The sequence below is a fragment of the Electrona antarctica genome (assembly GCF_951216825.1).
Source record: "Electrona antarctica genome assembly, chromosome: 5".
NCBI lineage: Eukaryota > Metazoa > Chordata > Actinopteri > Myctophiformes > Myctophidae > Electrona > Electrona antarctica.
The window spans coordinates 10,012,974-10,036,031 of record NC_136810.1 but is presented as its reverse complement, the minus strand read 5'-3'; the positions used below and the strand labels follow the sequence as shown (position 1 = coordinate 10,036,031).

Below are 23,058 nucleotides of genomic sequence, written 5' to 3'. Positions count from 1 at the left end.
CGCCTTTATCCAAGGCGCTTTACATAGATTACATTCACCCATTCACACACACATTCATACACCGATGGCAGCGGAAACCATGCAAGGTACCAACCAGCACAGCAGGAGCAATTAGGGGTTCAGTGTCTTGCTCAAGGACACTTCGACAGTAACTCTGGGGGAGCCCGGGTTCGAACTGGCAACCTTGCGGTTCCCATCCAGGCACTCTACCCCTGAGCCACCGCCGCCGACGTTCCAGTTGTCTTTACTTTTTTAGGAGATTTGTTCTGCCTTCATTGATAGTATACAGTGGAGAGAGTCGGGGAGTGACATGCAGCGAAGGAATCGAACATGGGACTCGCTATTAGGCATCATGTGGTACGTGCCACACAATTTGATATCATACCGTGGACATACTGTAACCCCCCACACACACACACGCGCGCACGCGCACACACACACACACACACACACACACACACACACACACACACACACACACACACACACACGCACGCACTACATAGTACATAATAAGTGTCCAGGATTCAACATTTTCATAGATTTCATACATAACTTCATAGACTTGTCTGCGACTGCCAGCACTATCATCAGTGTATGTTGGATACTTGGGGCTATCTCTTGCGTCACCCCTTAACCCTTATCCATAAACTTTTTACTATTTTAAAAAACCTTTTAAAATAGTTCAAATAGCTGATCTACAAGCTCACAACATGTAGATGTAGATCGGCTAGTTGAACTATTTAAAAATGATTTTCAAAATAGTAAAAAATGGCAAATACGTTTAGGGATAAGGGATAAGGGTGGCGCAAGATGGAGCCCTTGGATTCGCCCTCAGTACTTGGTATTCTCTTTTTTCAGAAGTTCTGCTCAGAAAAGGGTAGGGTTCAAGTCGTTAAAGTAAAAAAGAATGCTATCACACAAGGATGTGGCAGCCTCCCTGTAGTAACTCTGAGGAGCCCCTAGGGGTCCCTGTTGAGTTGAACACCGCTGGTGTAGAGCAGGGGTTCTCAATGTTTTTGGCTGGGGACCCCCGGAAATGCTTTGGCCATGTCTCGAGACTCTTATAATTTCCATTTTCCAGCCATTCAGTTGCAAAAAAAAATAATAATTTGGGGACCCCCCCCAAAATAATTTGGCGACCCCCCCCCCCCGAGGGGTCGCGACCCACAGGTTGAGATCCCCTGGTGTAGAAGTAGAGCTCAAAGATCTATAACATTGACCTATAATAAACAATCCTCCCTTCATGTGTAATAGAGCGCTCTGCAAGGCAATCTTCACAGTGCATTCATCAAAACAACGTTCACCAAAAAATGTTTTCAGTCCTGAAGCTGAGAAAACATGACACCAACAATTAGCTGCATTTAACAGCATATGTCTTGTTAATGTGGAAAAAAGTGATGTGTTGTGATGAAGCATAATTTGCCTGTAGGGCGGTGGAGCAGTGCACTGCAGTGTTTCAGGTCAGTAGCTCAAACCGCTAGCGGTCCGCTCACACCCCAGCATGACTCATCTCACAGTCACATGGACAGCATAGCAAACAGGCCCGGCTCGCCTCTGAAGCTCAGTGGTGTGGAGAGTAACTAAGTACTGTACTTGAGCTTTTGAGTTATTTCCTATTTTACTGGAGTGTCTCCAAATGCCAGTACCCGATCTCAGAGGCAAATATTAAACTTTTTTACTGCACTACAATTATTTGAAAACTTTATTTACTTTGTAGATTCCAATTATGATATGCTCAAACTATATGCACACCGGGGTTAATGTAACGGTGGTTAATTTGTCCCCAACAGCCTGCAATAGGCGTTAATAAAGAGGCGTGTGTGTGTGTGTTTGTGTGTGTGTGTGTGTGTGTGTGTGTGTGTGTGTGTGTGTGTGTGTGTGTGTGCGTGTGTGTGTGGACACTGCACTGTGCTGCGACTAATGTGTTGGGCTGTGCGTGCGTGCGTGCGTTGCGTGCGTGCGTGTGTGTGAGATGGCGTCGGGACAACATCTGGTCTCGCCGTCGGAACCCTACACCTTGTTGTTGCGCCAAGTGGCTCCGTCCTCATCCTCTTCCTCTTCCTCCCCTACAGTAGCTGCACTCTGCCTGGATTACAGGCCCGGTCCTGGAGCCCATCTGGCCGGTGTCAGCTTACATTTAAGCCTCAGCCATTTCACAGGGACGGGCCTGCAATCCCAGCAAGGCAGCTTACAGCCTCCCCCGGTGACAGACACACACCACACACACACACACACACACACACACACACACACACACACACACACACACACACACACACACACACACACACACATAGTACTACACTTATGAGGACATCAACATTTTAGGACAGTGATTGTATGAATGTCTTCTTTTTTATTTATGTTTTACCCTGAACCTAAAGCCTAAAAAAGCAGATCTACAAGCTCATGACACATGACACATAGGGCAGTATTATGCGTGTCTTAAGTACCAGGTCTTATTACTTAACTTAAGACTTGGAGGCGTGATCAATGCCATTTGGCTATTCTGAGTGGCCAAAGAGCATTGACCACGCCTCCAGGTCTTAAGTTAAGTAATAAGACCTGGTACTTAAGACACGCATAATACTGCCCTATATAGTGTCTATAACTCCAACTCTAACCCCTAAACTTGACCGGCAGATGCCTAACCCAATCATACGGGTGGCAGTGGCTCAGGAGGTAGAGTAGCCCTCTTAGAATCTGAAGGTTCCTGGTTCGATTCTCCGCTCCTCTTGGCAAGGTGTCAAAGTGCCCTTGAGCAAGACACTGAACCCCTAACTGATCCCGATGAGCAGGTTGGTGCCTTGCATGGTTTCCGCCGTCATCGCTGTGTGAATGTGAGGTACAGCTTTGGAGAAAAGCAATGCAATAAACGCAATGCATTTTAAATTGTAGTTGTGTATAATATGGTCATGTACCCCGAATATGTTCCTCGAATATGTTCTATGTGTACATGTACTACATAGTGTGTACATGTACATGCAGTTTCCATACAATGATGTGCCTGTAGGTTCACAGTGCACAGTGCATGTTCAGTTATCTAGGTAGATAGTATATCGTTGAACACTGATGAACTGAGGAGTTATACAAACAGTTACCCACACAGATGTAAGTGTCTCGCGGGCCCTGGCGAGTGCGAAGTATGCGAAGTATGATTGGGTGCGAGTGCGAAGTATGATTGGTCAAAGTGAACAATGGTCTGGGCGAGGCTTTGAAGACCCCCAAGGTCCAAAAAGGAATTTAACAGAAGCAATATACCAAAAGATAGCCATTAGCACAGAGAGAGTGAGAGCAACGACTACTATCTGGTAAGATGGATTTGCAGGATATGCTTCATACATATTCTCTATATATGCTGTGCTGTTTCAATGCGTTTAGAAATACTAAGTAAAGAGATTGTTGTTTTACAATAATGTTCTGGGTGTCTGAAACTTTGTGCCTGTGTGTTACTGTGTTCCACTACACTGAGAGTGCAAGTACGCAAAACCCAACCTGGATGTTTCCCTAACTCTAACATTTAATCATTTGTTTGTTTTGTTTTTGTATGCACAAAACAACCATTTATGTTGTGAGGGCCAGGAAAATAAGGTCCTCACAATTTAAAAATGTTCAAGTTCTACTATACTTGTGGGGACATTTTGGCCCTGCACAAGTAAAGTAAGTGTGTGTGTGTGTGTGTGTGTGTGTGTGTGTGTGTGTGTGTGTGTGTGTGTGTGTGTGTGTGTGTGTGTGTGTGTGTGTGTGTGTGTGTGTGTGTGTGTGTGTGTGTGTGTGTGTGTGTGTGTGTGTGTGTGTGTGTGTGTGTGTGTGACTGCGTGTGTGTGTGTGTGTGTGGTGACCTTGCCAGAGTAATACAATAGCCCGGTGGTCGTGTAGCGGAAAAGTTGAAAGGTCGTGCTAGCAGAGTGCTATAATGAGGGATTTACGGTTGGAGTTACATTCGCAGTGGAAAAAAGCTGTCAGAACAGCCAGCGGCAACTTTGTGCTTAACAGAGAATTGCATTGTTAAGTCTTCACTGGCAAGAGAACATGCTGATGGCTCACCCACTTAATCCATGTTCCACATTCAGGCACAGGCATGAGATATGGCTTATTGAACCTGGCACAATTATGACCTGTTGTGTCACATGTTCGCCCATCTGTCCAAATCAGTGTTTCCCAAACATTGTTTTTTATGGCTTGTGAGGAAATATCCTTTTCATAGCGAAAATAGCAGATCTACATGCTCACAATGCAAGATATTGTGAGCTTGAAGATAGGCTGTTTTCACTGTTAAAAGTTTTGTAAAGTTTGGGTCCCTGTATAACAGCCTAAAATATACCCCTGGCCAAATGGTGTCGTGCGTGCGTGCGTGCGTGCCTGCGTGCGTGCGTGCGTGCGTGCGTGCGTGCGGGCGTGCGGGCGGGCGGGCGTGTGTGTTTGCACTCATATGCCAGCAATATGCAAATTGTTCCAGAATCGACCATCAACATCATGCAAATGCAATACTAATGCAAACAGAACAGGGGAGGCGGGGAGAGGTGGAGTGTGTGTGTGTGTGTGTGTGTGTGTGTGTGTGTGTGTGTGTGTGTGTGTGTGTGTGTGTGTGTGTGTGTGTGTGTGTGTGTGTGTGTGTGTGTGTGTGTGTGTGCGTGTGCGTGCAGAAGGATGGTGTAACCCACACACACCTCCCAGATCATCCCAGGAGAGGAGCTGACGAGGCAGTTCGGAGGCTGCGAGGCATCAGGCTCCCGTGGGGCTTTTCAACACGTTTGTGCTGCTGCTGCAGATAGACACCTAGGCTACTGTAGATGAATATATAGATGGGTGGATAGATAGATGGATGGATAGATGGATGGATGGATAGATAGATAGATAGATAGATAGATAGATAGATAGATAGATAGATGGATGGGTTGGGAGGTGGATAAACTGGCATCAGCATTTGTCGACTGGGATTTCCCTCTCCTGCGGCTCTCTCTTGAGGCTTGCAGGTATTTAAGCAGGGCTCAGCATCGATACGTTGTGACAGGTGGTCAAACCAGTGGCTATAATATGGCTTTCACTTCATCAGTATATAAGTCTTCCCTGATAGCCTTATTATTCCTCCTCCTCGCTTCTCGTCGTTTTGTTTTGCAGAGCTTATAGGGATGTTACAGCAAGGTGCACTCGATTTGGCCGGTTCTTCCAGAAGGAGAAAAGTACTTACGTTTTTCTGTGGCATAGGGCTGGCCTGTATATGGTTGTTATGTCAACATCTTTATGAGAGACAAGATATCGACTGGGATTTTGGACATCATAACTTCGAGATATGACATACACGTAAGTGTTGTCTTGTTCACCCAAGAAATATACTCAATTGTAATCAATTACACACCATATGAAGCCTTGAATTGATTCAGTTATTTTTGTTTTGGTCGCATTCCTAAGACAATCATTTGATAACTGGGGGAGTCTCTGGTAGAAAAGAATCATCTCTCTGTTTTGTATTGTGTTGTGTTCCACAGTAATAGTCCTCTCATTGTATTGTGTTGTGTTCCACAGTAATAGTCCTCTCATTGTATTGTGTTGTGTTCCACAGTAATAGTCCTCTCATTGTATTGTGTTGTGTTCCACAGTAATAGTCCTCTCATTGTATTGTGTTGTGTTCCACAGTAATAGTCCTCTCATTGTATTGTGTTGTGTTCCACAGTAATAGTCCTCTCATTGTATTGTGTTGTGTCCCACAGTAATAGTCCTCTCATTGTATTGTGTTGTGTTCCACAGTAATAGTCCTCTCATTGTATTGTGTTGTGTTCCACAGTAATAGTCCTCTCATTGTATTGTGTTGTGTTACACAGTAATAGTCCTCTCATTGTATTGTGTTGTGTTCCACAGTAATAGTCCTCTCATTGTACAAGCTGTTCTAGAATAGATAGCACAATATTTTCTCCAGTAAACTATTTTTTGGGGGGGATGAAAATACATTGTACTTCTGTGTAGAAGAAATGTCTTCTGTGTGAGATCACTGTGGACTGTAGCTACTTTATTTACAGAGTTGACACTCTGGAGCATATCTATATATACAATAGAGTAGCCTATGTCTTCAGGGTCCTGGTCCCATGGCCTCAGAAACATACTGGCTCGCAGCCAATCTGTTTACATCACAACATGTAACTGCGTATCGTGTTAGCCGGCTAACGTTGGCTAGCTTGCTTAAGGCACATGTCACTATGTGTCAAGTGCAGTATAGCATGTGCTGTGGAGACAGGAGATAACCTATTCTGTCCAGTGCAGCTTGTCAAGTCAGGCCGTCGGCCGCTCAGTGCGGGCACTTGCACTTGCCTAACGGCTCGGCCGGGGCATGCCTGCCTTGTTGTCAAAGTGACATGATAAAAACCACTGTGATAGGTGTGTGGGGACTGGGGAACATAATATATAGGACCACGTACGTCCCCACGTCAGGGTTGAACTTGAAAGATGTTGCAAGAGAAACAAGCGGCCGGCCAGATACTGTACAGGAACAAAGGGAGTCTACCGACGCGCCTCAAGCCTGAAACGGCTGATCCGGTGCTTCACAGGTATAAGGACATGAGTTGCATAAGGAGAAGAGACCGGAGCAGCACCGGACAAAAGGCTCTAAATGTCCGTGCTGCTCCAGTCTCTTCTCCTTATGCAACTGTAGATCTGCTATTTGAAAATAGCAGATCTACAAGCTTAATAATAATAATAATAATAATATAATCTTGTGCAATGTGGAAAAATGTGGAATGTGTTTGAAACTTTTTAAATAGCCTAAACAAATCCTGTACCTGTAAAAAAAATAATAATAATCAAAATTCTACTTAAGTACAGTACTTGAGTAAATGTACTTACATGCTGTTTGTACCACAATGGACCACCACAGATCCCAGAGTGATGACATCATACATTACATGTAGATTCATTCAAAGTGGCCCATCATCCATTCTAGCCATTCCTGGTTTGGTCAAATTAGGTCAAAGAACCAGCTACTGCTGCTGTGGTGTTCAGAGAGAGAGAGAGAGAGAGAGAGAGAGATGTAGGCCTGTGTTCTATCTGCTTTCAGCCTCAATGAATAGTGTTTCTCTGTGGGACTGAAACAGACACCCTGATTGGAGTGAAGAATTGCATTAAGAGCCATGTGCCTGCGAGCGAATGATAACAGTGGATCATTAACAAAACGCAGCCATAAATGTTTAACCATAGCTAGCATTTTTCATATTAATGTCTCCCCTTCCCCTTCCCTTCCCCAGCTCCCGGGTCCTGTGTCTTCACACATTTGCCAGTTAACTTGTGATTTAAACTAGTGGAGCCATATGCAATATAAATTCCTCAGTGTTACTTTAACTTTGAGAGTACAGTATCCACTCACTGTGGGATCTCAATCAACAAAGTACAGTAGGCTGTATACAGTTTAAGAGGTGATATATTTTGTTGCATTCCTATTGAAAAATAAGGAATATTCACACGCACGCCCTTTAAAGCCACGCAGAAAAGGATTACATGTTTTTTCACGTTAAATTTAAAATGTTTTAACATAAGCATATACATTGTGTGTGTGTGTGTGTGTGTGTGTGTGTGTGTGTGTGTGTGTGTGTGTGTGTGTGTGTGTGTGTGTGTGTGTGTGTGTGTGTGTGTTCAATGTGAATAACAATAGTAGTCAGATTTTTCTGTAGCAATACCACAATGTATAGAAATACTCAAGTCAACTAAAAAGTACCTCAACGTAAGTACAGTAGTCATTAAGTAAATGCACTACTTTAATGGGTAGTCTCTGTCTGTCTGTCTGTCTGTCTGTCTGTCTGTCTGTCTGTCTGTCTGTCTGTCTGTCTGTCTGTCTGTCTGGGATTAGGACTTAATCAGTCTAGTCTTGACTGGGTGTCAGTGTCACTGCTAATGGACTTAGACTTAATCAGTGCTAGCAGGTTGCCCCATACTCACCCCACAGCGAGCCATAGAGTATTCACTACTTGTGCCGTGCCGTGCCGTGCCGTGCCGTGCCGTGCCGTGCCGTGCCCGGCGTGCCGTGCCGCGCCGTGCCGTGCTGTGCCGGGTATTGTGCTGTGTTGTGTAGATCAATGCTTCCCAGACTGGGGGTTGGAACTAGTTGGAACCCCCAGCGGTTCCTCAAATTATTTTGGCGGTCCCCATAGATGATTAGCTAGAATGAGCTCAGTCAATAGTAAACAAACCAACATATACAGTATTTATTACACTATACAGGGTGCACATTTCTAAAGTGATAATTTAAGGACTTTTTGTAATACCTCTACAATGAAAAATAATAATAATAATAATGCCTCGCATTGCGAGGCGTTGTGAGCTTGTAGTTCAGCTGTTTTCACAATATTTAACCGTAGGCCTAGAACCAAGTAAAACCAAATGTAATGTCTACAAGTGCTTGTCAGGGTGGGGGGGAGTGGGGGACCCATCCAGTTCAATTAATAGTCAAATGATTATGTCATGGCCTGAAACGTTTGGTGTTGATATTATTTAGTCCTCTGTTGATACATCCCAGCCTTACCCATAACCCCTTGCGTCTGTCTCAGAGATAAGACAAAATGTTATTGATGACCGGGAAGAAATTAGGTCAAAGAACCAACAAGGGATAAGATCACAATTCAACAAAGAGGGAAGCTATTGAAGAAAATAAGATAAAACAGTGCAACTGTGATTTGAAGTGTATTCTCAGGAGATTATCAGTACGATCAGTTATTTACGTCATCATTTTTACAGATGGCCACTCATGTTATCAGACGACTGGCGTTCACATTAGCTCCTGTTTAACCCATTGAGACCTGGAACACATCCATGTCACGTTAGCGTTTAACCACATTAACCATTAACCAATTTTGGGCGGGAACCCCTTTTGGTGTTTTAAACATTATGTTATAATTTAGCTATTGAAAAATAGCAGATCTACAAGCTCATAGCGCGCCACCGAGTGGCGCGCTATGAGCTTGTAGGTCTGCTATTTTTGAAAAATCGTTAAAATGTGCCTCAAATCTTTCCGAAAATTGTCATGATTTAGAAAACTTTTTTTTTTTTATTTCGACGTCAGGCCTGAATGGGTTAAAACAACATGTGCAAAAACAGTTTGTCTACAATGCATACAGATGTGTACTGTAGTGTTTCACATAACAGTATAGTGTGCACAATGAGTTAGGGCTGGGGGCGAAATGACTTCAAATCAAGAACACACACACAAAAAAAAGAAAAAGAAAAACGGAAGTGAAAATTCTGCTGGTTTATGCTGTCTATGGGAACGCAGTTTTTAGAATCGTAATATCTCAGATTCTTGTTTTTGGATCAAAACAAGCTTGATTTGCGCCTTATTTCTCTAAACGATATGATCGGCGGTTACAAAATGTATATGTTATGAATTAAATAACATTTGCTCCTGTTACATGGTGATTATTCACTTTCTGATTTTCGGTTTCCGGGTGCAACGGCTTTCAAAATAATAGGGTCCTTCATAGAAAATGAACTAACGGCGGTCCTGGGGTACACAATTCAGCCACCAGATGGGGGTGCTGGCGGCGAGTGAGTTAAAATTTGCCTTGATTATTATGATAATATTTCTTAACAAATATAGTGAAAATAGCAGATCAGCAAGCCCACAACGCTTCGCAATGTGACGGGTGGTGAGCTTATAGATCAGGGGAAAGGGGAAAGAAGGCCCAGTATAATAGGCCATTGAGAGACTCGGCTCAACAAAGTGTACATATGTAGGGTTTAAGTGGTTGAATTACCAACATGCCCAGGGCTTCACTTACAGTAGGTACTGTGGGCTATCATGTAGACAAAACAGGAAAGGGCGCACACCAGTGTTGGTGAGGTGCTGGCCTAAGGCAGTAAATAAGACACACCAGTGTTGGTGAGGTGCTGGCCTAAGGCAGTAAATAAGACACACCAGTGTTGGTGAGGTGATGGCCTAAGGCTAAGGCAGTAAATAAGACACACCAGTGTTGGTGAGGTGCTGGCCTAAGGCAGTAAATAAGACACACCAGTGTTGGTGAGGTGATGGCCTAAGGCAGTAAATAAGACACACCAGTGTTGGTGAGGTGCTGGCCTAAGGCAGTAAATAAGACACACCAGTGTTGGTGAGGTGCTGGCCTAAGGCAGTAAATAAGACACACCAGTGTTGGTGAGGTGCTGGCCTAAGGCAGTAAATAAGACACACCAGTGTTGGTGAGGTGCTGGCCTAAGGCAGTAAATAAGACACACCAGTGTTGGTGAGGTGCTGGCCTAAGGCAGTAAATAAGACACACCAGTGTTGGTGAGGTGCTGGCCTAAGGCAGTAAATAAGTAAAAATGAGAAAAAGGCCGCACACACGTACTGTAGCCACGATGCTGTATATTTATTCAGAATCCAACGTTTCGACCTAGGAGGTCTTCTTCAGGGAACTGTGGAAACCTTGTATGTCCAAAATAATTTGTTTTCAGGAAATAGAAAAAATGTGCTGTGTTCCAATGGATCCAATGTAGTTGTTATTTAGTCATTGTTTGATGAAGTAGGCAGGGCATCGATTTACGGAAAAATAATACATATATGGGGGTGATCGGGGGCGACTGTGGCTCAAGAGGTAGAACAGGTCGTCCAATGATCCATGGGTTGGCGGTTCGAATCCCGGCTCCTCCTGTCTACATGTCGAAGTGTCCTTGGGCAAGACACTGAACCCCAAATTGCTCCCAATTTGCTGCTTGGTACCTTGCATGGCTTCCGCTGCCATCAGTGTGTTAATGTGTGTGTGAATGGGTGAATGTAATGCACAATCTATGTAAAGCGCCTTGGATAAAGGCGCTATATAAATGCACCATTTACCAAGTAGGCAGGGCATCGACTTACGGAAAAATAATACATACATGTAGATATGAGGTTTCCACCTGGCGGTGACGATGTCATGTACATACCTATCATGTGAAAGTGCATTGCGTTGAGAAAGCAAAGGCATCTCCCAGCCAGGCAGGCAGGCTATAGGGCTTCCATCAACATAGGTTAACCTATTTTGACCTGAATAGGATCTAAAAATGTCTTCTACATCCTGACAGTTTTCTGAAACAGCTATGTTTCTATGTCAGTCGTTCTTCGATTTTTCAAAAATAGCAGACCTACAAGCTCGTAGCGCGCCACTCGGTGGCGCGCTATGAGCTTGTAGATCTGCTATTTTTCAATAGCTAAAGCATAACATAATGCTAACACCAAAAGGGGTTCCCGCCAAAAATGGGTTAAAGGGAATGGTCATGGAAGAATGAGAGGATATGACAGCAGATTGGAAGCACCAAGAAGCACAGAGTGGCAGCCGAGCATGCCTTAGATCTGGGGTGATGTGATCTCTGGAAGCACCAAGAAGCACAGAGTGGCAGCCGAGCATGCCTTAGATCTGGGGTGATGTGATCTCCGAGACGGGGCAGTCATCTCGGGGCTGATTTGATACGGCATTTGGCTTGATTACCGATGTTATCGTCAAATCCCCTCATTTGAACTCTGACCCCCGGAGGGAATCAAATGTAAAATTGAGTGACAGAGCGGGTGAGAAATGACCCTATGAAACCCCCCACCTTATTCTTCTGCTGAGTTTTATGTCCAGTTAGCCGGTGCTCCCCCAGATAAGGATGAGAGATACGCGCAAGCGACCCAGAATGGCTTTAGCACGTCGCTCCTTAATTAAGTGTCCGCCATAACAATATTGATTTTTTTCCCTCTCCTCTCGCCTTTTTGCAGTCCCTTTCTGTCACATGTCGCGCAGCCTATTAAAGCTACTGAAGCGAGAAACTGCACTTTATCTTTTTGCACAAACATTCTCCACCACACGCCATGCAGAGAGAGAGGGTCAGTGAGGATAGTTAGCCGTTGACCTTGAGAGACAGGAGCAGGTTCAACTGCTTAGCACGCTGGGGAATTCTGGCCAAGTTGACTGACAGCGGGGATCTTAAATTGACAGGTGTCACTGTCACTGTCACCGAGCGACATGCATGTCTCGGGCGGTTTGTGAGAACGTGGTGTACTGTATAGGGCACTGTGTGATGAGGTTTTCTATTACCATGTAACCCCTATTTTAAACTGTTTTCTTTTTTTCTAAATAGTAAATAATAATAATAATGCAGTACAGGGTAAAAATGGGCCGATAACAATAGGCTATATTACATTATCATATATTATATTTATATTGAGCTCATTGCTGAATTGTTTTTGTTTTCATTTTCAAAGCCATTTGAAAATGAAGCGGCTGTGGCTCAGGAGGTAGAGCAGGTCGTTCAAAGATCCCTGGGTCGGCGGTTCGAATCCCGGCTCCTCCTGTCCACATGTCGAAGTGTCCTTGGGCAAGACACTGAACCCTACATTGCCTCCAATGAGTCGGTCGGTGTGAGCTCGCCACCATTGGTGTGTGAATGTGGGAAGTGAGGACGCTGGCGTCGACTGTTCGCCGCTTCACCTTCCAATGTATGAATGAATGAACCATTGTAAAGCGCTTTAAGCACTTGGAAAAGCGCTATAAAAATGCAATTCAATTCATTATTAACAGTCATATTATTATTGTATCAATATCGCAATGACCGATCAATATTGGTCAATATCGGTGAAAAAATATCAGAATTATTTAGATATCGACTCGATATCGATATTGCATTTTCGAATGAAATATCGGCCAATATCGATATGCTATACCGATAGTATCATGCATCGCTATACTTAATGACATGCCCAAAATAGGGATGGCAGGGTTAAGGCGGTTAATGTCCTTTTTGGTGAAACATATTGTATTTTTTAGGATCAGCGTATTTGCCAATCAGCAGAGCAGCTGTGCAGGGATGTACCTTTGTGACTCGTGGTGTGCTGCATAGTGACAACGAGGTCTGGTGACAGCTGAACCTCATTTCTAGTGTAATGAGGTCTGGTGACAGCTGAACCTCATTTCTAGTGTAATGAGGTCTGGTGACAGCTGAACCTCATTTCTAGTGTAATGAGAACAGCTGGACAATGCAGACTATAGTTTACACATGACTACCTGCAAAGTTCAGCAATGGCTGCCTTTTTTTCTGTCAACCTTTTTTTGTACTTGAAGTTTCCTTGTGAAACTCTGAGTGGACACACCACTCAGAGTGTAATGCAACAGAAGAAAACAGGACACCACAAGTCCATTGCAAGCTCGCACGCCTATGGCCTGACTCACACCTCCGCATCTAGCATACAACATTGTTGGATGCTAGATGTAAACAAAGGGTTTGTCACATGGTTTGACACAACATTTGTGTTGTACGGCTTTCGGCTGTGTTTCGACTGCCCCCCTCCCCCTCATACAACAAAAATGTTGTGTCAAACCATGTGACTCCCATTGGAAATGCATTGCGAGCTTGCATCAGTAAACAAGTCTCATGCATCAGCTACACATCAATATGTTGTGCACGTGTGAGTCAGACCTAAGAAACAGAGTAGCTTGTTGCAGAGCCTTCTGTCTTGATGTTGCCAGGCCGGTCTGCCTTCAACCAGGGGTGGTTCTAGCCTGCACCACTAGAGGCCGGTCTGCCTTCAACCAGGGGTGGTTCTAGCCTGCACCACTAGAGGCCGGTCTGCCTTCAACCAGGGGTGGTTCTAGCCTGCACCACTAGAGGCCGGTCTGCCTTCAACCAGGGGTGGTTCTAGCCTGCACCACTAGGGTGCGCTGGTAGAATATATGGGGGCACAGGCGGAAACATTTTGGGGAGTCAAATCCCTCCAAACTCCCGAAATGCACAGAGAACTATGCTATCATCATATCAGTTTATCTGTGTTGTGGTCTGAACTCTTCTCTGTTGTGCACATTCTGCGAGCCGTCGGCCCGTCACAGTCTCTCCCTCCACCTCGCTAGTCACTACCGACCACCGAGAGACACTCCTTTTGCGTTGTGTTCAGGTGGGTCTAAAATGTTGCCCACCCAATCAGAAATGATAAATTGTACAGATATTTTGTTATTTATATTTAAAAATATATATTCCCCATAACTTTTTTGTTGGGTGGGCAGGATGCACTTTTGCCCCCCTCTAGAACCGGCCTTGCCTTCAACTCACCTGGATGAACAGAGAGAGAAAAGCAGTTACAGTTACAGTTTCAAGCATTTCTCTGCTTCAAAAAGACACATAGGCAGACACAAAGTAACTGTGTTCAGCTGCGCAATGCGCACACAATCACATCTGGTGTGTGGCCACAACTGTGGGAGGGAGAGGCATGGTGAATATCTGCTCACAAAGAATATGTTAATTTGAAAACCGTCAGCAAAGCTAATGCAACTTTCCTGAGACAGCTGAATTTCAGATACACCTGCAGTTGCATCCCGAACTGATTATATACTGTATTATATTTTTATATACGATAATAATAGAGCGTACAATTTAACCTTACGGGTTCATTTAGTTTAATTTTACGTTCTCAAAAGTAAAGGTATTGTCTAAAAGTATTGTCTGCATTACTTAATTTACAAGAAGTCTACACAATTAGAGAATGTAGAAAGGATTGTTATTTTTGATATTTGTTATATGTCCTATGGCTACCACATCAATACAGCATGGAATTGTGGACAAAATGGTATCCAACAATACCAAAATGGTGGTCTTTGGCTCAAATGCCAAATTAATGTTGGACCTTGATATGAAAAAGGTTAAAAACGACTGTGCTATATATATATATATATATATACATACATACAGTTCCTAAAGAAGTGTAGTGTCAACTGTCAAGTTCAACATAACAGTTGACATAACAATTCAGTCGAGGGCCTATGAGTGTCAATCAGAGGGTTAAATAGTAAAGGTACTGACCCAAACAAGGCAAAACATGACCAAACAGAGCTGAAAAAGAAAAGAGAAAGATTGGTGCAAGAAGTCAAAGGCAAGTCTCCACACAACGGTGCGAGCGATCAAATCTAAAAATCACACCTGTGTGCAGTGAGGGCCCCTCTTATTAACGTACATCATCATGCCGTAACATGTCGATTTGCTCAGACACATATGACGTAAATTCCCCATTCCTTGTCAATGGCATTTCATGTTTGTGTTAGGACATAAATCTACACTATAGCTGAACATAGGAGGGGATAGTGATCTACACTATAGCTGAACATAGGAGGGGATAGTGATCTACACTATAGCTGACCATAGGAGGGGATAGTGATCTACACTATAGCTGAACATAGGGGGGGATAGTGATCTACACTATAGCTGACCATAGGAGGGGATAGTGATCTACACTATAGCTGACCATAGGAGGGGATAGTGATCTACACTATAGCTGACCATAGGAGGGGATAGTGATCTACACTATAGCTGACCATAGGAGGGGATAGTGATCTACACTATAGCTGACCATAGGAGGGGATAGTGATCTACACTATAGCTGACCATAGGAGGGGATAGTGATCTACACTATAGCTGAACATAGGAGGGGATAGTGATCTACACTATAGCTGAACATAGGAGGGGATAGTGATCTACACTATAGCTGAACATAGGAGGGGATAGTGATCTGCACTATAGCTGAACATAGGAGGGGATAGTGATCTACACTATAGCTGAACATAGGAGGGGATAGTGATCTACACTATAGCTGAACATAGGAGGGGATAGTGCCCCTCAATAAAGAGAAGTTCACCTGTGCATTTTGAACAGAGAACGAAAGAGAGACTTTGTTCTTCCATTTTAACAGCCTATCAAACTCCCCCGGCCACGCGTCGTAAAGTCCATGTTAATTTTCACCCATTTTTCTTTCTCCAGCATCTCTGTTCGCTCAGTGTTGCAAAGCACATGGTGATTTACGCTCCATGATTCACTCCAAACTATCCAATATATAACTCATGCCGGCATAGTCCTTTTTACATAAAGAAACGGGGAATGGCAGCGCAACATTTCTGCAGGGATGAAAATCAATTGTAATTATATTGTTAATGGGGGGTTGGAGCAGAGGTGGTTGAGGTGAGTTGGGGTTGCATTGGAGTGGGAGACAGATGGTGCAGAAATTAGATAGTGTTTGTTTTTTCGCTCCTAACAGGGCTGCATATCTCTGTCTGTCTGTCTGTCTGTCTGTCTGTCTGTCTGTCTGTCTGTCTGTCTGTCTGTCTGTCTGTCTCTGTCTGTCTGTCTCTGTCTGTCTGTCTGTCTGTCTGTCTGTCTGTCTGTCTGTCTGTCTGTCTGTCTGTCTGTCTGTCTGTCTGTCTGTCTGTCTGTCTGTCTGTATCTGTGTGTCCAATTCTCGGACTGTGCGGCAGGGTCTATATTTTACAGTGAGGGATTGGCCAGCGGCAGGCAAATATGTCACGCTCAACACCATCACTCTTCCAAGCCCATCCACCCAACACGCACGCACGCAGCCATGCACGCACGCACGCACGCACACACGCACGCACAGCTACACATAAACACTCACACACCTACAGAACACGCAAACACAGCACACACACGCACACACTTCTACAGTATGACATGCAAACTCACTCTCACACACAGACACACACACACACACACTCAGACACACACACACACAGAAGCACATAAGCACACTTGGAACCACGCACGCAAATACACGCACGCAAATACACACACACACACACCCTAACTCCATTGATACTGCTAATTGGCCTGCTCAGGTTGCATTTAAACACATATAGTATCACTGTATCATAAGGTTGAGTGTGCGTATGTGTGCACATGCGTGCGTGCGTGGGCACGTCTATAGGTTTGTGAAAGGTGCAGTATGTCGACAGCTAAATAATATTCAGCAGAGCTATGTGGCTGCAGAGCCTGCATGAGAAAAGGAGGAGAAATGGCTGCGATATAGTCATGTGATCTTGCTGTAGATGTGCCCGTCTCTCTGCGCACCTTCCCTGCCTCACCTGTCTGTCTGAACCTCTATCTGTCTGTGGTGACACGGCGCCAGATTGGATCAGCCTCTGAAAAATGCGAACTCCCCCTCGTCTCTGTTTGAGGGGGGGGCGCCATTTCATATGAAGAGAGATGATGCCGTGCGCGGCAGCGCGGGGTGATTGATCAGTCGAGGGGGTGGCAGTGGCGGGGGCGAGAGGGAATATATGTGTGCCCCGTGTGGGGGAATTGAAGTGTGTGCAAGCCGTGACTGACACAGAGTGAAAGCCAACACCAGGCAGGTTATTAGGATTCTTTGGCCTGTGATGCTGTGATTCATCACGTGCAGGGTGGTACAGTATAGCTAGCTACCGTGCCTACAAGCGTATTCTCATATACACATTGTATATACACAATATCTCATGCATCATATCAGCCCTTATTAATGTGATTTAACTTTTAATATTCTTTATTATAGTATCGCGTTGTGTTGCGTTGGGCAGTATTATGCGTGTCTTAAGTACCAGGTCTTATGACTTAAATTAAGACCTGGAGGCGTGATCAATGCTGTTTGGCCACTCAGAATAGCCAAATGGCATTGATCACGCCTCCAGGTCTTAAGTTAAATCATAAGACCTGGTACTTAAGACACGCATAATACTGCCCCTTGTGTCGAGGACATTTATAATCTAGTATAAACCTCTGGGGAATGTACTGTCAATTACGTAACCTATATAGGGTTTAGGTGGTTAATCACGTACACATTTATTTTATGTTGAATGTTATGAAGTTCAACCGAGGTTGAACTTTTATACTGCCATGAAAGCCCTGTCTTTCTACAAAATATCTTTGTACCTCTCAGCACTCTCCATTATGCGGGCACATACCTTCCAGCATCTGGGAGGTACACATACCTTATTCTCCCCGTAACCTCCCGCTGCTGGGAGGTACAAAGCAGTACAACTTAGGCATTTATTGTAGCAGACTCTCTTATCCCGAGTGACTTTAAAAATTCAGAGTGCGCGGCATGACCTCGGTTCCAGGGCTCAGACTAGTGCCATTACAAATAAGTGCTTCAAAGTATGTAGGATGTTGCACTTACAGTACAAATCACTCTGGATAATACTGTGATAAATGTCTGAATTGTAAATTGCATATAATTGTACATTTTGTTTGACGTCAAACATAAACAACCTATCATGTACATAACAGACAGACATCAATTAACCCATTTTGACCTGAGATCAGATTCTAAAAATGTCTTCTACATCCTGACAGTTTTCTGAAAAAGCTATGTTTCTATGTCAGTGGTTCTTCGATTTTTCAAAAATAGTAGACCTACAAGCTCAGCCCCACTATATTTAACCCATTTTGGGCGGCAACCCCTTTTGGTGTTAGCATCATGTTATGCTTTAGCTATTGAAAAATAGCAGATCTAGAGCTTGTAGATCTGCTATATTATACGGAATCGGGTGCTGATGATGCCTTTGCACCTGCAGCTTCCTTGCAGCCATCGGCCCTTCCCATCAATTGAGCCATGGGGGAGCCGCCCTGCGCCTGAAAAGCCCTTTGAAGCCGTGTGGAGCCCACGTGAACGATGCAGAATTCAAATGTGTCAGCACTCTCCATTATGCGAGCACATACCTTATTCTCCCCGTAACCTCCTCCCACCCTCATTCATTCTGACCGCGGCGGTATGAATATTGCAGGAGGGGCACTCATGCACTCCATTCTGTTTGGAACTGTGTCGCACGCGGCTGGCAACACTTTACATTTTATCGCTCAGGGATTGCTGACTGAGTGAGGTGGAGTGGCGAAATAGCCACCGTGCGTTAAGGGAGAGCCGTATTTTAATAAAAGAGAGCAGTATTTTAATAAAAAGAGAGCAGTACTTTAATAAAAGGCATCTGTCCAATCTTACGTTTCTGTCAGATATATAATATGACAAGCTAAGGCTTAGCTTGTCATATTATATATCTGTACTGACAGAAAATGTAAGATTCGATAACAAAGTATATAGTACTATGTCAAACATACTGTGTACTTTAGTGAGGCGAAATTGAAGACTCTCAATACTTCCACCACCTGATGCACGCTCACGCGCGCGCGCACACGCACACACACACACGCACACGCACATGCACACACACAAGCTAAACAAGCACGCTTCCTTCACACAGATAGAGATATAACAATAACCGTTGCACCACATGCGCTATGTTCAATAATGAGAGAATGAGGCAGCACATGAAAACAGACCCTTTGTTTTAGTTGCTTTGTGTACTTAGTTGGCACGCTGGCACATTTCAATCTTTTGAAATCTGCAGTGGATTATTATTCATTATATCGAAGGCTTTCTAATGGAACACTTTATTCTCTAAGGCATCTTGCCATACATAACAGTACATACCCACATGCCACCGCCAAGTTTCATTTCCTCCGTTTTAGTTCCGCCTTCAGTCTTCCATTGTCCGCTCTTCATGCGGAACAAATTATAACACAACTCTTAATTCTCCGACAGCTTTGAAGTTTCAAGTTTTATTTCCATAAACCTGTCCCCCTTCTATTTCAGTTCTCTCACCTACACTCTCTTTTGTTATGTTTTTATTTCCCGGTTTCATTTTACTTGGCTAAATGTCTTTTCCTTCTGTCTGTGTGTCCGCAGGTAACCGTTGAAGATGGTGTCTGGGGAAGCGAACGGGCACAGCTTCTTAGTGGCGTGCTGGCAGCCCATCCTCATTCTGATGCTGGGTTCCGTGCTGTCGAGCTCGGCCACGGGCTGCCCATCCCGCTGCGACTGCAATGTCCAGGAGCGATCTGTGCTGTGCCACCGCAAGAAGCTCATGTCTGTGCCCGAGGGCATCCCAGCAGAGACCCGCCTACTGGACCTCAGTAAGAATCGGATACGCACCATCAACCCTGATGAGTTTGCGGCGTTTCCGAACCTGGAGGAGCTGGAGCTCAACGAGAACACCATCTCCAGCATCGAGCCCGGGGCCTTCAACAATCTGTATGGCCTGCGCGCACTGGGCCTGCGGAGCAACAAGCTCAAGCTCATCCCGCTGGGCGTCTTCACGGGGCTGAGCAACCTGACGCGGCTGGACATCAGCGAGAACAAGATCGTCATCCTGCTGGACTACATGTTCCAGGACCTGTACAGCCTGCGCTCGCTAGAGGTGGGCGACAACGACCTGGTCTTCATCTCCCACCGGGCCTTCCACGGCCTGAGCAGCCTGGAGCACCTGAGCCTGGAGAAGTGCAACCTGTCCCAGGTGCCCACGGAGGCCTTCGCCCACCTCCACAGCCTGGTCACCCTGAGGCTGAGGCACCTCAACATCAACGTGGTGAGGGACTACTCCTTCAAGAGGCTGTACCGACTTAAGGTGCTGGAGATTGCCAACTGGCCGTATCTGGATACCATGACCCCCAACTGTCTGTATGGATTAAACCTGACGTCGCTCACCGTGGCCAACAGCAACCTCACCACCATCCCTTACGTGGCGCTGCGCCACCTGGTCTACCTGCGCTTTCTCAATCTCTCCTACAACCCCATCCACACCATCGAGGGGAACAAGCTTCACGACCTCCTCCGTCTGCAGGAGTTTCACCTGGTGGGCGGGAGGCTCGTCATGATCGAGCCGTACTCCTTCCGCGGCTTGAACTACCTGAAGATCCTCAACGTGTCGGGTAACTCTCTCAGCACGCTGGAGGAGTCGGCCTTCCACTCGGTGGGGAACCTGGAGACGCTGGCGCTGTACGACAACCCGCTGGCGTGCGACTGCCGCATGCTGTGGGTGTTCCGACGGCGCTGGAGGCTCAACTTCAACCGGCAGCAGCCCACGTGCGCCTCGCCAGAGTTCGTCCAGGGGAAGGAGTTCAAGGACTTCCCGGACGTCCTGCAGCCCAACTACTTCACCTGCCGCAAGTCGCGGATACGCGACCGCAAGGCCCAGCAGAAGTTTGTGGACGAAGGGGCGATTGTCCACTTCTCCTGCCAGGCGGACGGCGACCCGGCGCCCGTGATCATGTGGCTGTCGCCACAGAAGAAGTACATCACGTCCAAGACCATCGGCCGCGTCTCTGTGTTGCCCGACGGCACGCTGGAGGTCCGCTACGCCCAGATCCAGGACAACGGCACATACGCGTGCGTCGCCAGCAACGCCGGAGGCAACGACACCGCCCTGGCGCACCTGCACGTCCACAGCTACTCCCCTGACTGGCCGCACCAGCCCAACAACAAGACGTTTGCCTTCATCTCCAACCAGCCGTCGGAGAACGGAAACGGGGGGATCGGCGGAAACGGCACGCGGGCCAACGCTCCGTTCCCGTTCGACATCAAGACACTGATCATCGCCACGACCATGGGCTTCATCTCCTTCCTGGGCGTGGTTCTGTTCTGCCTGGTGCTGCTCTTCCTCTGGAGCAGAGGGAAGGGCAACACCAAGCACAACATCGAGATCGAGTACGTGCCGCGCAAGTCGGATGCCGGGGTGAGCAGCACCACGGCGGACGCTCCGCGTAAGTTTAACATGAAAATGATCTAAGGTGGAAATCCCCTCCCGCTGTTGGGATTTGACTTGCTACTTTTGAAACGTTTGAAAAAAGAAGAAGAAAAAAAGGATGAATGGAGAATTATAAAGACACAATTAAAAAGTTCCCCTCTCTCTCACCTACAAACCTGTGGATCCCTGGTCTAGTGATGGTAGTTATCTGTTTTATTTTTTTGGTTTTTTCCCCCTGACTGAAGCACTGGGCATATGAAAAGGGAAAGAAACAACAACAAACAAACAAAAACAGAAAGCACAGTTGATGCGAACAGTGCCTACTAAGGCCCGTAGTTGGCGCACGTGGGTTTTGTTATTTTTCCTGTGGATTTATTTGGGGAAAGGTAACATAATGATGAAAACACGTACGTCTCTGTTCCTAACAGCCAGAATGTAAGAGAGCGCAGATCATGTTTTGGCCATTGCTGAATGCTGTCTTTGTATTTTGTGTGTATTTTTTATTATTTTATATTTTTTATGTTGTTGTTGTTTTTTTTATATACATTTCCCAGCATAGGTAATGTTTGTATTTAAAAGGGAAGACAGATATTTCTATAGGTTGGAGAGCACATTCAGGCAGTGTTGTGTGATAACTTTTGTACTTGCCTTTCATTTAAATCGGGAGTGAGACACATCTGGTTGATGATATCGTGCTGTAGGCTACCATCCAGTATGTTACATGCACAGCTCAACAGACGTTGGTCTTTGAAAAGTTTTCTTTCCAAGAAATGTGTCAGTGTAACACAAGATATCGTAACGTAAAGTAACGTAACGTAACATAGACATATTTTGTTCCAAATGATTAGAACCAGATCACTGAATAGAGTGGAGGACATAGGCTGCAGTAAATACTGTATCATTGATAGGTCAGTTCAAGATTAAATGTCAAACTGATGGATGGAAATCCATATAATGGCCAAGAAAGAATATTGACCGCTGCAACATAGGAGGGCTTCCCCAATACCTGGTTTACAGAGCTGATTCCAATTCCAAAAGCACAACGCTGCTAAAATCAGCGCAGATTTTACTAATACACATGTACGCACCATGTACACTACCATCTGTGCTATTACAATATGGTCACCTATTCTAAGCACATATCTATTCTGAATGGATGATGGACGGATAGGGAGGAGGTTGAGCGTAGATGTGTCATCATCACAGTTATCTCATGGACACGCACTTCCATCAGAAAGCTCCACATCTCATCCCAGAACTAGATTGCCCACAATTTGAATTAAACCACTATACTTTTTTGAATTGCTTTGACATAACCTCTACTTTTGCACTATTCTTTTTTTCTGGAAACCAAACATATGTCTGTAAATAAAGGAGACAATAGGTACAATACAATTTGACTTTCCTTTATGAGTGGTGCAACCACTCCAAGGAACAGCAATGTCCGTGTCTATGTGACACCTATGTGACTCGTGTTAACCTATGTTTGTGTGTGACTCATGAGTACCAGTAGGGGCGCTGTCGTGCCAGAAACAGAGAGAGAGAAATAGTGCTGCACTGTTGCCTGCTAATGAGAGCGAGAGAGAGAGGGGGGGGGGGTGTAAGGGTTGCACCACTCAGTTCACACGGGTGTGATTTTTTCCCTGACTTGGCATGTACAGTAGCCCAATATCTACTGACAGATTCAGCTTCATGCACGTTTAAGTTTCATACGTCAAGCCAATTATACTCCCTCAGCCCA

At 45.2% G+C, this 23,058-nt stretch overlaps 1 protein-coding gene across 2 annotated transcripts in view; it reads left to right on the top strand.

The window, feature by feature from the left end:
* The window catches only part of lingo1a (leucine rich repeat and Ig domain containing 1a), a 175,101-nt gene extending 152,381 nt beyond the window's left edge, over positions 1-22,720 (top strand). For both annotated transcript variants that reach the window (XM_079501327.1, XM_079501326.1), the window contains exon 2: positions 19,481-22,720. In XM_079501327.1, the coding sequence (XP_079357453.1) occupies positions 19,494-21,359 (1,866 nt within the window). In that variant the 5' untranslated portion in view covers positions 19,481-19,493 and the 3' untranslated portion in view covers positions 21,360-22,720. The remainder of the gene's footprint in view (positions 1-19,480) is intronic.
* The last annotated feature ends 338 nt before the right edge of the window (positions 22,721-23,058 follow it).